The sequence below is a fragment of the Helicoverpa zea genome, chromosome 11 (genome assembly GCF_022581195.2).
Source record: "Helicoverpa zea isolate HzStark_Cry1AcR chromosome 11, ilHelZeax1.1, whole genome shotgun sequence".
In the NCBI taxonomy this organism is placed as follows: domain Eukaryota; kingdom Metazoa; phylum Arthropoda; class Insecta; order Lepidoptera; family Noctuidae; genus Helicoverpa; species Helicoverpa zea.
The window spans coordinates 8,752,951-8,768,684 of NC_061462.1; the positions used below are offsets into that span (position 1 = coordinate 8,752,951).

The 15,734-nt window shown below is 38.0% G+C and overlaps 3 protein-coding genes across 3 annotated transcripts; 2 read left to right on the top strand and 1 right to left on the bottom strand.

Moving 5' to 3' along the window:
* Positions 1 to 8,477: 8,477 nt before the first annotated feature.
* LOC124634524 (homeotic protein proboscipedia-like) lies at positions 8,478 to 10,613 on the top strand (the record flags this gene model as incomplete). The annotated part of the gene is made up of 2 exons (XM_047170133.1): positions 8,478 to 8,627; positions 8,803 to 10,613. Coding segments are annotated over 2 exons (1,548 nt in total), but the record flags the coding sequence as incomplete, so codon positions are not given.
* Positions 10,614 to 11,170: 557 nt separating this feature from the next.
* On the bottom strand, positions 11,171 to 12,871 carry LOC124634525 (probable prefoldin subunit 5). The gene is made up of 3 exons (XM_047170134.1): positions 12,625 to 12,871; positions 12,235 to 12,444; positions 11,171 to 12,087 (listed from the first exon to the last, which is right to left on the bottom strand). The coding sequence occupies exons 1-3, from the start codon at positions 12,724 to 12,726 to the stop codon at positions 11,914 to 11,916; spliced, it is 486 nt and encodes a 161-aa protein (XP_047026090.1). The 5' UTR covers positions 12,727 to 12,871; the 3' UTR covers positions 11,171 to 11,913.
* An 807-nt stretch (positions 12,872 to 13,678) lies between these two features.
* On the top strand, positions 13,679 to 15,526 carry LOC124634627 (glutaredoxin-3). The gene is made up of 4 exons (XM_047170282.1): positions 13,679 to 13,945; positions 14,466 to 14,634; positions 14,778 to 15,043; positions 15,286 to 15,526. Exons 1-4 carry the CDS (start codon positions 13,896 to 13,898, stop codon positions 15,461 to 15,463), a joined length of 663 nt encoding a protein of 220 aa, XP_047026238.1. The 5' UTR covers positions 13,679 to 13,895; the 3' UTR covers positions 15,464 to 15,526.
* Positions 15,527 to 15,734: the final 208 nt, after the last annotated feature.

Consider the following 15,734-nt stretch of genomic DNA (forward strand, 5'->3'; position numbering starts at 1 on the left):
TGAATAAAATGTTCGTTTTAAAATGTCGGAATATCGTGTGTGACAGCAGGACGCGTCGCCCGCGCGTCAATCGTCGACCCGTCCGACGCACCGAGTGCGTTGGCAGACACGTCGTGTTCATATGTTTTTAGCCCTTCGCATCTAAACAAATAAAAATATGTCACTGCAATATCACACAGCCTCATGTGTTAACAACATGGACACATAAAATTAGCTTTATTGAAAAGATTGAGCCCAATGTCGAAGCTATCTTCATCATCTTCTGCGTAAACCGTAGGTGTCAATTGAGGAATACGATTTTACAGTAATGTCCGTTGACAAGCTGATCTGTAGGTAGTTAATGATCCTGTTGGATTTAGCAATAAAACAAAGCACGGTATATTCCTACAATATCAAACAATCTAGTTGCATCACATGTTTACAGACTCAAAGACAAAGACTGCGCCCGTTCTCACAAAATTCGGTTTTCCAGTGACCGGAAAGTCCTCACTGACGCATCCATCGACACCTTCCTTGACAAACGCAAAAATAACCTCGCCACGAAAAAAACAAAAGATCGGATATAGTTTTCATGTGTGTAGACAAATGTCAAAACGTTTAAAATTAAATAAGTTTTTATTTCGCTTTATTTTTGTTCGCGACGCTTGGACGCCGACTTTTGGCAGAATTTAGCGTATGAATGAAGAAGTGATGGCATAGCTAGAATAACGTAAAGTTAAACGGCTCATAGACCAAAATTAATAACATCTTTATTTCAAGACATTTTCACTACAATAAATAAATTATAATAATTGCATCATCTTGTGCACTTGTCGGAGAAAAACAAGTGAAATTCTATCCTTATCTAATCCTGCCATGCAACGTAATATATGCCTAATCAGTTCCGGTTCTTTCTATTTTTTTCTTATTTACTAGACACAAAAGCAAATCCTAAATAGATAAAGCTTTGAAAGTCATGTACCGACTTCCGTTCCGTTGTCTTGGACAGCCGTCGGATTGTTTCTTTAATCTCCGCCTCCGACCAACATTTAGCTACTATAGAATATTTAGACACGGTACACATGAGGATGCAGAAGGTAAAACTTGCGCCTTTCCACCTAAACTGAACGAAAGACGATGATGCAGTTTTTTTGAAAATATATCAGAACTATAACTCCCCTTTGGTAAGTTGGGACCATCGGCTTTTCCGCCATAAATGTGTACCTAAATCTATTTTCAAACCTCTCACTAACCGTAGCCTTTAGGTACTAAGCCTTTTTGCTCGTCTACCAAATCTAGTGATATTCAGAGTTAGCCTTCTGCACCTTTTCATTCGAGCTACAGCTAATGATGACCGGCGCGTCGGCGCGGGCGCACCACGTAACGGTCGCACTCATTCATCAGCGGTGTCAGCGACATCTATTGACAGCTGACTACTGTTGCTTCTGTGTCACGCTACCGGACCAACTTATTGTTTTGTTCATTGATAGGTTCATTATTATTTAGTCTTTGGAGGCGCAGCGTTCAATCGATGTAAAGATTTCAATATATTTCTGTGTATATTGCTCTTTATGGCAATCTGGTCGCTTTATGCATACGTAGCTTCAGTGACGGTACGTCAGTAAAATACAGAGGATGCAATTGAGATAGATACAAATTATGTACCTACTTAGATTTAAAACAAACCTTCTCTAAGATTAGTGGCTGATGATGTGAACCCAAAAGTTATCAATGAGCGATAATTCTAACCAAATCAAACCTAACAAAGAACATCCCCCGCCAAAAACCTATCAGAGCAAAATAAAAATTTTAAAATTCAAGAAAAGAATCTCTTTGTACATCCACACACGCCGCTAGCTACCAACTACAATAGTTAGTGATAACAATGTTAAAGAAAAATAAACCATTAAAATATCATCAGTCATCGGCGACCCCCGCGGTGGGCAGGTCAGCGGCCAAGAAAAAACCTCCGAATTCAAATGAAGAATGATTCATTTATGAAAATGAAATGACAGATTGAATGAATGGTAAGACGGGGACAAAGGAGAGCGGCTACTGGCCACCGCTTTGTGGTATTGTGCCACGTGCTCCTGTCTACTGCTCCGCTGGGAATCGGAGACAAGGCTGTGAAGAAAAAAGAGTGAGAAGACAAGACTGGGCTACTTCGTAGGTTCGCCTTCTAGTTCAAAGATCATCAGTATTTAAGGAAAAAATCACAGGTTATGAAAATATCCAAATTATAAAACTCTAGGTACACCATATCATTTCTTGCTTTACCTATCTTATATCTAGATCAAAACTTGAAAGAAGAAAGTTAGTTAAGGACACAGTTTTTTCGTTTGGAAATCATTAGTTGAACTTATCCTACATTTGTAGTTTTTGTTTATTTGTGCGGTACCTACGTTTTCGGACGATAAGCCATGTTACGGTAACTAATTGGTCTGACTAATGCCAGAATTTAAAGGATTTCAATTCCAAATAAACTTTATTTTAAGAAAAACTAGTCTTATCACGTCAACTCTGAAACTAGACCACTTAGATTTTTATTCCAGCAATCAAGTCGATATTTATTTTTTACCGCTCTTCAAAACTTCTCTTAAAAAACTCTTATAGTCAAATAAATATTTCGTTTAGCGAGAAAACCACCCCGAATGCAACATAAAATATGTTCGACATTTAAAGTTGTGACCTTATCTCGTAAAAATGGCAATTACAGCTACCCTTGCAATCTCGTCGGGACCAAGAGTTAGTGAACTCCAACAAACACTAAGAAAGAAGGAATGGGCAATGAAATTAAAAATATGTCTTAAGGGCAATTAGCTTTAACTTTTACAGTAAGTGCCCTATCTACTCGCCGGAGCTCCCTCGCGCTTTTCAATTGTGGGGAACACGGCCAGCTTTTCGGTTCGAGTGAATTTTATGAACTCGCAAAAACAGTGACTTTTGAACCAGTTGACTTACCAGCGATAAACTCATTTGCTTGTTCGAGTGAAACAAAAAAAACTTACTCGATAATAATAATGGAGCTATTCGGAATATTCTAAGGCTGTACCGCAAACATGAATTATAAAATAACTTACATAGTTGTATCGCGGCGTGGAATCAAAAGCTAACTTTGTTGTGAGGTCAGCACATTCAAACAAAGGGCTGGGCTGAAGCAAGGCCGCGACTAGGCATATTGTTAAGCGTTCGGCTCTTCGTCTGACGAAGTGTTTAACAATAAATTTCCATTTAAAAAGCCACAAGGTGGCGGCGGGGAACGTAGGAAGGGGAGAGAGGGGGGGGCCGCAGCTTCCGCCGCTTTTTTCCTTCATTTCCTTAAGGCCGCGTGGCTAGGGCGCCGCCCTACCAGAATTAAAACGTTCGTTTATTTTTTTTTATAATTATGTGTTCATACAGACATGCAATAAGGCACTTAATAGTTGTACATGACGCAATAGTTATAAAAGCATTTTAATCCTTGATAGGTATTGACCTAAATTATTCGCCTCCATGTTTTTCATCGTTCGATGAAAGGATTTAACGAAAACCCGATTTTAATGCCCTCAATCTCCCATCCAGCGATTTTATTTTCACAATAAGTTATGCAAATTAATGCAAAATTATACACTTTATATCTGCAACGCGTATGGTAAAATATCAATCATAACAAGAACGTACGCTACGTTTAAATTATTTTCCAAAATCATATGGAGGGCTGCCGACGAAAATCTACTTTTAATAGTCGCACCATTTAAGGGTTGGATTTATATCGGTAGCAGGGAACCCTAATTTTTTGCTTTACGCATCGGGCACAAGTACAAGAGGAGGCATAGTGTACTTCGCATAAATATCGGCGGGATAATAATTAAAAGAAGCGATAATGTCTGTAGCGCGGTGAAAAACGAGCGGACCATCCTTTTTATTTGATAAATAAAATTTATTCCCCGCCGCCTGCCTTCCCCGCTTCTTTGTGGGTTTTAACTTCCTATAAACCACTGTCTTTGTTTCTAAACTGTTTATGGAAAATGCGAATTAAGTGACGACGTAAACGGTTCTTTAAAGCGTAGTGAAAAAAAACGTGCGTATTGAGGTTTTTGTTTTCTGACTTCTTGGGCACGCTGTATCAGCCTCGATTTGCTTAGGTACGTAAAATATGTCACTTATTAACCCAGCATAAAATAGTGCAACGCCGTCACCATCAGGTGCACAAAACAGCGTAATTTACCCCAAGGCCTTATTTGAATCACAATCCAATTTACGGCACACTTGCAAAAGCTCGCCACCCCATCCAGCGAGCTACCTGTCATTTTTAAGGAGTCGATAAGGTCTTGCACTTGCATCTCGTTAAGTCTCGCTACCCTACACTATTAGCCCCACGCATCCCGAAGGATCGCAATCGGGCCAGTTTTACGGCGCACTAAATATTCTCCGGGCGACAATTGCGATTATGAAAAGTGCACCGTTATTTATACCCCACCATCGTTTATTTTTTGTCGCCCCTTTCAAGGGCAATTAAATACCGCCAGTCTTAAAACGCTTTGCATATTCCCTTTGAGTTTATTATCGACCAGCTAATAAAGATAGTAAATGTCGCAGCAACTTGGGGAAAAATGTCGCAGGTTTGTATTCCGTCTTTAAGGGCAGAGGGCAGCATTTTTCAACCCAAACGAAATAGTACATATAAATTATAACATAGGTCATATGATAAAGGTCGCAATATATTAAAAAAACAATTAAAAATACTGACATCTATATATACTGTGAAGCGTAAATTCCGTAAAGCGAAACGGTTTCAAAACTTAAAACAAACGATTAGGAAAATAGAACTTCTTAATAACGGGATTAATGAAATTTCCTAGTCGTCGGAATCGAACCGCGTTCCCTGGGGACGGGCTGTCAAAGTGCTCCAAACTCGCACCGCCTGTCTGTGCGACAACTTTTAATAACCTTCTGTATCACCCAAATGGATTTGGGATCCAGCACAATCCGACACTCGTTACGTTTCCAACAAACTTAATGTGAACGCAAACTTTCATTAAAGGGTGGAAATACCTGCTTGCAGAAGCAACACTTTACTAGTAATATCAAAATTATATGAACATATGTTTGATAAATAACAAAACTCTTAACTGTAAGGGTACATATATACCTAATAACTACTCTACATTTCGGCCATCAGACGCATCGAGTAAAAAAAACTTATCGCGAAACCCCGAAGTTGGGACACGAGCGGAACTCAGCGTGCATAATGGGGAGCATCAGGCCTTCATCAAGCTCTGATAAGGCAATCTCGAGTCACTTCCTGATATCACCCTTCACGAAGCCCGCCGTTCTTCCCCGCACCGAAACGAAATTGAACCGTCTTAGATCTGTCTCGGCGTAATCCACGGTTATAATTGATGCGACAATGTCAAACAGGGCCCCGATACAGCCGGCTAATCGGAAAAATACAAATCCGCCACAACATGATCGATTGTTGCGACACTGACACACTCAAGTACAAATTGATTAGCAATCTCAATTGTTTACCATAGCTATATTTTGACAGAAGACGGAATGAAACTCGCTTTAGGATTTCAAATTGTTGAAATTATCGACAGGGTTAAATTAAAAAAAAAAATCCTTCTAATTTTATAATTCAATCGAAGCTTTAGAAGCTTATTTATTGCAGTAAAATTCGAAAGTTATAAGTAGGTACTCGTGTGTGTCAAAACAACATGTTAAATGTTGCAAGAAAACAAAATATCACATCGGCTCATTTTTCCCCATAACGCGCCAAACGACATTGTTACTGCAAGAAATTGTGGAAAAATTTTGCTTTTTTCTTTGAAATATTGAATTTTTACATTTATGCCTTTCACACCTCATAACGTAATAATTCTTGGTGGGAACCCCTCGCGCGGCAACTTTTCCACTGCAGCGGCAACATTCAAAATAAATGTTTGGCACTTTATCATCTCCGTCAGTGTGTGGCACGCGACTCCGCTACTCTCACATTTTTCTGGCAAAACTTACTATATTTACTTTGTTCCATCTCCAAGATGCAAACTTTTTCTTCCCCCTAGGTTAATAATTTTCGAAGGCGTCAACTACAGGTATCCCTGGACCTACTTGTAGCATCCCTGGCGTTCGCAAGCAGCTTATTAAAATATTTTACAGCAATTCTTGTCACATCCACATGTTAAGAAAACCAATTAAGCAGTAGTAACCCTCGATTCCTCGCGCCTCCGACACAAATAATGTGACCGCAGCATTTAGTCTCTCCGGCCCTCGTAGGGGCATCGAACGATCTCTAATGGCATCCAACCACCAACTGGCCACCGCATTAATCCTTTACCGGCTCTTGATTAATTATTTAAACTTGCCCGAGGGAGTGCTCTCGGCAACTCCGCAAATTGTGTACAACTGCTTGTTACATTACATTTACACGTCGGGGATCAAATGCTTGGGATTACAGCTACCTGTTTTTGGGAATCAATGATTAACTATTACTCACTCAATGGATCCAACTACATTACTCAGAAGGTCTATGTGTTGTAGAAAAGCTTTAGTGTAAAACAATCATAATAATCGACTTAGTCTTCGCCTAACTAACGTAACTTATAAAGCTTAAGTATGTCCAAAAAACAGTCGATTAATTTGGCTTAAAACAAACTCCCATTTAAAAAGTAATAATTCAATTCAAACACGGAGTACAGTGATATTATCAAATTAAGTGCGGACAAGCGGACTCTTGACTTGACCGATGTAGTGACCCCTAATCCGCAGTAAATCTTCGGTCCAACATACCCTGTCCGCAACCGGAGGGTTAAACAACCTACTTGGCAATCATTTGTTACCTACACGCTGTAGACAAGACAGGGGTGCGCAATAAAGAAATATTTACATTCCTTCATAATTTAATACCTCCGACCTTTCAGATTGCCCTGTACCGTATCGTGCGAGTCTCGATAATAAAATCCTACTAGTTCATCATGATTGATTGAACAATCTGTTATTGATGTTCTTGCTTAGATATTTATCAAATTGAGATACAGTACGTTACAATCAAGTTGATCAATAAGCTTTAGAACAATATTCTATTGAATAACAACCTATCAGCTTCACCTTATCAAGTCTACGTGCGTAATTTACTTGGATGTAAATCATCACTGTAGACAGCATTTGATCATCAGGATCAATCATTTATTTAACACCCACGATTGAATTCAAGCAAATATTCATGAAGCTTAGTTCAAAGAATAGGAACGTATAGGGGAAGACCACATCAAAAATGGTTGTTCAGTGGTTCGGAAGTGTACACGGAGATAATGCGAACATTATACGAAGTCTCGAGCCCGCATAATCGTGCTTATTATGCCGCGCCGCAAAAACTTACTAACTTGCATCTTTCGCACATTCATCCTAGTACATGCGTGCACACAAGTTGGGAATTTCATTATTCCTGCTGTCCTATGGTACTTCAAACCTCTATGGACAGTGTACAAAAGATTCTGCAGAAAAACAATACGAACACAGTTCCATTCTTCGGAATTATACACAACTATCTACCTTCTAGTTGAAAGTTTCCTCGTCAGCATCTTAAAGGCTAACTCTAGTCAATATATTATCTCGGATTGTGTTCTTACATATGAACCACTGTTTAAACCGTAGGTACCTAAATCATAGATGATGCAGGAACATTACTGTAAGTAAACACTTTCGCACCCCTTTATACTAAGACTTGATAATTCTGTTGGATGACCAAGGGCTATCGAGTTTCGGGTTCATTAACCCGATAATTTAGGATTGTTGACCAAGTACACGAACTTATGCAAGTTGGCTGAATTAATTACCTCTACCTGCACTGAATTTATCGAAGCGCTAGAACTAACCGTAGGTACCAAAGAAGTAGGTGTAAGCACAGACGATATGTATGCAGTATAGATACATAATACCTACATGTAGATATACAAGGGTAGTCTAGTCTCTATAATTTGAACAAATTAAAACTAGCATTTACTTCAGTGCAACCAAGCATAACCGAGGGCTGCATTACAATTTGATTGACAGCTGCCCTTGTCCAATAGCAATGGCGAGACCTGACGAACACGTCAATCAAACACGAACCAACCCCACCTTATCAACAAAACTAACATCACATTATCACCTCTATTGTCCACGACATAAGACCCACAACCACTGCACGGATGACATCGCGAGCCCCGCGGCCGAACCATCACGCGAACGCGATCGCCCCATTATTCGCCGCCCTTTTGTAATTTGAATTTCGAATTCCAATTCGTATTTTGTGGTGAAATAAAAAGAACACCGTTTCGACACAATGGCGTCAAGGGCGGTGCTCTGACATGCGATCAAGTTATTACATTAAAGGAAAGCGTACCCGCGAGCCCGCCTCACAACCATGTTATTGAAAGCTTCCAGGAATAGCATTCTATAAAATTAATTTGGAATATGCCGTTCAACAAAGTTAAAGCAGAAAACCATTAATGGAATAGTTTTAAAACTTCGATTTTTTTTCAGAGAATGGATTGCCGCGACGATTGCGCACGGCTTACACGAACACACAGCTACTGGAGTTGGAGAAAGAGTTCCACTTCAACAAGTACCTGTGCCGACCCAGAAGAATTGAGATCGCAGCCTCATTAGACCTTACTGAGAGACAGGTAAGTCAGTAGGTATTCGTATCTGGAACTAATGTAAAGGAGATGATGATATACGAAGAGATGATTAAAATTTGTTTAACAAAATAATCACAAAGATTTTTGATAATTCAGATTGTTAGAATATTTCAAAGTAGGTATGTGAGACTGTATGTAACAGCGATCCTTTTTGTTACAGGTGAAGGTCTGGTTTCAAAACAGGCGTATGAAGCACAAGAGACAGACGCTCAGCAAGACCGAAGATGGCGACGATAAGGATTCCACTACTTCAGAAGGTGGAAAGAGCTCTAAGACAGGGCTCGACAAATTTTTAGACGATGACGGACCGCTCTCTGGCAAGAAAAGTTGCCAGGGTTGCGAGTTACCACCCGGCGCTCTCTGTTCTCCAGCTGAGGATCTGCCAGAGTTAGCGTCGCGCACACGGAATAACAACACTCCAAGCGCTACCAACAACAACAGCTTTGCAAGTGACGGCGCCTCTAGCGTGGCCTCGTCCTCTTCTCTCGACAAACTTGCAGAAGACGACTCGCGAGACGGACATCCTCCTATCACAGTAATGACAACAGCTCCAAGGAACTTAACCAAGAGGATCAAACAAGAATCGAGGAAGCGATCACCGTCACTGGATGCCACGTGTAAGGTGTCGCCATCGTCTTCTAAAGATGGTCTTGGCCCAGTAGTTGGACTTGCAGATAGCGGAAAATTCTCATCAGTAAATCTGACACCGTCGTCAACGCCAGGTACTCCATCGAGCATGCACCCGAGTCCACTGGGCCACTATCCCAGACCATCGCCTCCGAATGCCCCGCCAGGCCCACCGCACCCTCAAGCTGTGCCCAATGCGATGCCACCTTATGTCATCAGAGGTAACGCGCCACCCGGACAGTTCGTTCCGCACCCTGACTTCCGCATGGACTCCAAACAATTCATTGGCAAACTAGCACAATACCCGCAGGGTAACAGAGGCTACGAAGCTTACGGGACTTCAATTCAGACTGCTGAACAACACGGATATGTGCGCAACCAGCAGCATTCACGGCAAGATGGATCTCCTTCTACGAGAACAACTAACGGTGTAGGATCCCGGCAAACATACCCGCATGAGATGTATCAAAACTATGGATATCCAGCATACGGAAAAGATCAAGTAGCATACGGTCATCCTGGATATGACCAGTCGCAGGGTTACACCGGAGAACACATGGGTTATGCAAATAGTCACTACGGCTACCACTACCACGAAGGTGCGCAGCATGACCATGGGCATAACTACTATGCTTCAGAGGGCCAGAAGGCCGCGCATGGAGCTGACTACTCAAAGAACTACTATGATGGGAACGCTTACGCGCAGCAAGCAGCAGCCGGGTACGCAGCGGGGAGCGCGCAGGCCGGCGCGGCGGGCGCGGCGAGCGAGGCCTACAACGGCACCGAGTGCGCCGAGGGCTACGGCTCCTTCCAGCAGTTCTACGAGGCCACGCACGCCGCGCCTGCCGGAGACAACTCCAACTCCTCCTCGGACTTTCACTTCCTCAGCAATCTCGCTAACGATTTCGCACCTGAATATTACACCATTTGAGATAAGGACTTCGCCGAGCAGGCGAGTGATCTGTTCGTGTAAGATAATTTATATGATACTGTGTACGGGACGTTTAAATATAAGGGTTACGGTGTTGACACTCCAGTGTTCGCCCAAGGCGATGAAGTATAAGATTGCTATTCACGGCTAATCCTAATCCAATTTAAGTTTGTTTTGTTATAATAGTTGCTATGATAAATGATAATGTAATAAATTGTAAATAAATACTTATCTCTTAATATTATTGTAATAGATAATTTAAAATAAATTTTTACTCTGATGCGTACTACAGAATAAAAATAGATAATGATGAATTTGATTAAAAATAAATAAATGCCCAGTTGCGAAAATACTTATTCATGATCGGAGATATATTTAAGAAAAGAAAATTAACAGTTTATCCAATCTAAGAGCCATTGTTTGATACATACTTGTGCGGATTACCAATATAAATACTGTTGATAAATATAATTATGAATAAATTGTAATTAAATCTGGTATCCATGTAAATTTCTACAAAATACATATTTAAAGTTTGTCTTGTATCCAAACACCTTTTCACGTGTTCATGATAAGAGATAATGAATAAAAATCATTTTACGACACTTAATAATAGAAATTGTTTACAAACTTAAGGAATAGTCGTTGCCTTATTTAGTTAATATTGTTTTGTGACTATAAGACATACTGTAGATACATTTTAAGATAGTTTGTTAAGTCATTATTATTGTAGATATCATCAGCTCTATCATTTTGGCCTATTAAAAGAATAAATCATTTGGTGTCACATGTTTTATGCTTTTACCACTTTTATCCCTAAAAAGACCATAGAAATGCAAGGCGAGTTGACTACTCTATCAATTTCCTACAAAGAAAAGTGGAAATTGTAGTCTTACATAAGCAGAACTTACATAAACCAATGTAGAATTTTTGTGCCTCAATCAGTCTCAAAAAAAAAAACTCAAGTAGGTAGTTGTAATTTTTCAATATAATGAGTACATGGTTATGGGAGAATAGTTACATTCCACTCACAGCAGAAATTATTATAGTAGAACATACATACATAATCCCATAAAAAGGTAAGAAATTAATAAGTATGTATGTATCTTAAAACCTCTAAAATCTTAACCATTTTCTGTTTGTGCTTAAATGAATGATCATGAATACAATGGCCAAATAATTTATTGCTGCCTAACATATCAATATGATTAAAAGAAACATGGCTTATAGCCACTTTTTTTTAATTTCTAAAGTATTAAAAAAATTAAAATGTTAGTGAGTAAAATCAATAGAGAATACTGATATTAATTTATTATCAAACACATTATGCCAAAAGAGAGAGGTTAACAAAGTTGTGATCAATTAACTAAATGAAGTCATACACTTTTTTATTAATATATCAAATATTCGGAAACAGAAATGCATTATTATTTTTAATGATAAAATTAAGACATTAGAATCTCGCTTAGCTTAGCCTATGACTATTATGATAAAGTTCAGTACATTTATGTGAAAAAGTATTCTAGGAGACATAAAAACTTCTTACAATTCGCCATAAGATTTATATTACTCCATATAAAATTGTGATCAGATTATACCTGTAGGCAGTGTGTAGCGTAAATGCCAAGATTCTAATGCTATATTAAATAAAGCCTTGTGTTACAAGGCTACATAAATGGTAAAGCAATTGTTACTTAGAAACAACGAAATATTTTATGAAGTAGATGGTTTCGCAGCTTGCATCTGGGCTTGCAACTTCATTTCGATCATCATACAGATAGCTTTGTGAACCTTTGATTTTTCTATTCCTAGCATTTTGATTTTTTCCATTTGTTCTGTGACAAATGTCACTTTCCTCTTGAAGTAGTCCTTAGCACCGGCTATGTCCTGAAAAGTTTCATTCATAATAAGAAACAATTTAATATTTCAGAAAATAATTACTAATTACTGAAAAAAGGCAGTTCAACATTAAAAAAAGCCATTAAGAAATTCTATTATATCATCTACATTTAACCACATACAAAGAATACTTACTTTCTGAGCATAATAGCCAGTTCCTATATCAATGAGCACATTCTCTGTGTCTGATATTGTGCCGGGGACATACATAGAACCGGTCAATGGTACAAGTATACTTTTTCCTTTGCTGTCAGGAGTCATTTTCTCAACACATTCACCTGATTGCATAAATTTTCCCTGGGCTATCTTCAAAGTATGTAATGAATCTTGAAATACAGTAATTTCCTGAAAAATACACAAAATGTATAGTCAAGAAGATGTAGTTAAATAAAATTTCATACTTAACCTGAGAATTTTAAGTACCGAAAATAAAACGAGTTGGATGAGTAAGTATAACACAGAAATATAGTTAGTTAAGTTCATAAGAATATTTAATACATAACTTGCGGCATATTTTTAACTTACTTGATCCAATTGCTGTTTAAGTTGGGCCAACTGCTGTAAATTGAGCTTAGATAGATCTATTTGATGCATGCCCGGGGCTGGTGCACTTGATACGGTGGCCATGGTTGAAAAAAAATATATTTCACGCCTACTCCAATTAGCAAATATGAATCATTCAAATAAATGCAAGATTTTTAACATTATTCGCCTGAAGTAACCTCAAATAATTTACTCCACAGCAAAAATAGACAGCAGGGGGGGGACACTCCGTACATTTTGACAGTTAAGTAAACGAAGAGTCGCCACCTTTTATTTGGCCCGGAAACTATTTACTATCTAAAAGATACCTTAAATTACCAACAGATGGCACTACACTATAATCGATTTTGTTTGTTAATATAAAATTATTTGTGCAATATTAATTAGACAAAAGTATGAGGAAAATATTAGACACTTTAAAAAAAGATAAAATAGGCGAATAAATTAAATACGGTTTAAAAAAGCACAAATATCAAATTTCATCTAAAAAGACCTGGTGTCAGTATTCCAAGTAACTTAACAAAACCGATCATAATAATATCAATATGGCGGTTTTTTGCATTCCGCATACACGCGTAAATAAAAAGTAATGTATAATAATTATTTGTTTTCCTTCGACCTTTTACTATATTAACGATGACATTTTCTATTAGGGTAAGTAGCACCATGTAACTATAACGATAACCAATGTTATAGTTATATGGTGCTACTTACCCTAATAGAAAATGTTATGAATAATATGATGCATAATTATATTTTTATAGCTATAGCTATGTAGGTAGTTCGGGGCCAATTTAGAGAAAGATGGCGCATTGTCAAATTGGGTTGCAAGAATAACACGTGAGTGGGCTCTCTTTTCCCTATATATTACTTTACTCTTTGATAGACAGTTCGTCTTGGATCTTAAGCTGTCGTTGTCAATTGTCAGTGTCAGATATCACTTTGTTTATGGAATAATCGACTATTTACATAATAACAACAATCGACAGGGATAGAAGTAATCGAAATTGAGTTATTTTTATAGCAACACTATTTTGCCATTTATTATCTGTGGGTCGCCAATTTGCGATCAAGACCGGAGACAGCAGAATTCTAGACTATTTTGGAATTTAGTATTTACTAAAATAATATGTATTGAACTTTGTGATATCGCAGTCGTGTCACGTTTCATGAAAGAACCGCTAAAGTTAAATACTAATAGTGAACAGTTTTAATATTTTCTGAGTGAGACTTAACCCCAATTCAACTTCGTCATGTCTGTCACCAGTCTGGATACAATTGAGAATTTTCAAAACTTTATTAGGTAAGAAATCTTTCAACCTTTTACATTACATAAAGAAATACAGTTTAGTTGTTTGAACAGTTTTCTCAGAGTCACACATACTGAATTACTGTGGGACATACTTAATTATCTTTTGTTTGTCACAAATTTAATTCACTGACAAAAAATATTAAGATTCAATGTTCTTACACTGATCTTCGTAGCGTTTATTATAAACTTTTACAAGGTTATTAATTATCTAATAATTTAATGTGTTAATTTGATTTGAACAAAAACAATTATCATAATGTTTTTCACCTTTTCATGAGGTCACCCAAGATAACAATTTTAGTGCCGTAATTTTTTCCATGCTTAACACATGTGACATATTTTGTTTATTCTAGTAGTATCAAATTATCTACCTAAACAAAACACTGATATCTGTAGATAAAAATATTGATAAAATCAATACCTGCTCGTCTCCTTTGACTGGAGACACAAAACCTCAACATGAGTTTGTTATCTTGAAGTTTTGTGTTCCAAATCGATATTTTAATTTCAGGACACCTGTGCTAACAGTAGTACATTTTTCTGCTGATTGGGCAGAACAATGTAAGCAAGTCACGGAAGTATTGAAGGAACTGCTGAAACTACCAGAAGTACAGTCCAATGGTAGCAAGGTAGCTGTTTGTGATGCTGAAAAGTTGTCTGAAATCTCATTGCAGTTTAAGGTAAACTTTACTTCATATATCCATTTAACACTACTTAAAAAACATGCAAATGTGTATAAATTAATATGTATTGAAACAGCTGAACATACTTGTTTAAAACCTTAACAATGGCACAAAAAAACTGAATATTATTTTATTTCCAGATTGACTCTGTACCAACGGTTATATTATTTAGAAATGGAACACAAATAGACAGAGTTCATGGTGCTGATGCAGCACAAATCACTTCCAAAGTTAAGGCCCATAGTACAAATAAGACTGCCCTCGGAGATGTAGCTCCCGTGAAACTAGAAGACAGACTGAAAGCCTTGATTAACAGACATAATGTTATGGTGTTCATGAAAGGCAACCGTGAGCAACCTAGATGTGGATTCAGCAGAACTTTAATTCAAATCCTCAATGGAACAGGGTAAGGATATTGCAAATGAGAATATACTTTGCCATGCTACATAATGTAGTAGTGCTTATATCAAACTTAGCATGATAAATTTCTTTGTGAACGTTTACACTGCCTGTTGTGAAATAGATATTAAACAATGGTGATGAGCCCATAAAATGTTTGTAAAACAATCTGCAGTTGAAGTGATTGTCTGCAGAATTACGATTTTAAATCTAAAGGCATGTTAAATAACAATATACTTTGTATTCCAGGGTGCCGTATGATACATTTGATATACTGACTGATGAGGAAGTCCGCCAAGGCCTAAAGCAGTACTCTGACTGGCCTACCTACCCTCAACTATATGTCAAGGGAGAACTCATTGGGGGACTGGATATAATCAAGGAACTTCAAGCTAATGGAGAATTAGATGCTACACTGAAGCCTTAATGAATGGTTTAATCCATTGTAGGAATTTAATTTATTGCAATAAATGATTGATTTTTATTAAAATTGATGTTTGCTTTAGTATGCCTGTTAATGAAACTTGGCCTATACAAAATGTAGGTAGGAAATTGACGATTTTATATCAAGTTGAGATTGACCATGGAAACTAATGCAGGTAGCCAGGCAGCACCGCCACCTATGGTCTCTGGAGTAATAGATGTCGCGTTTGGCCCAATTCTATTGAGGTCGGCCTATGGCAGAATTCAATCGCTTT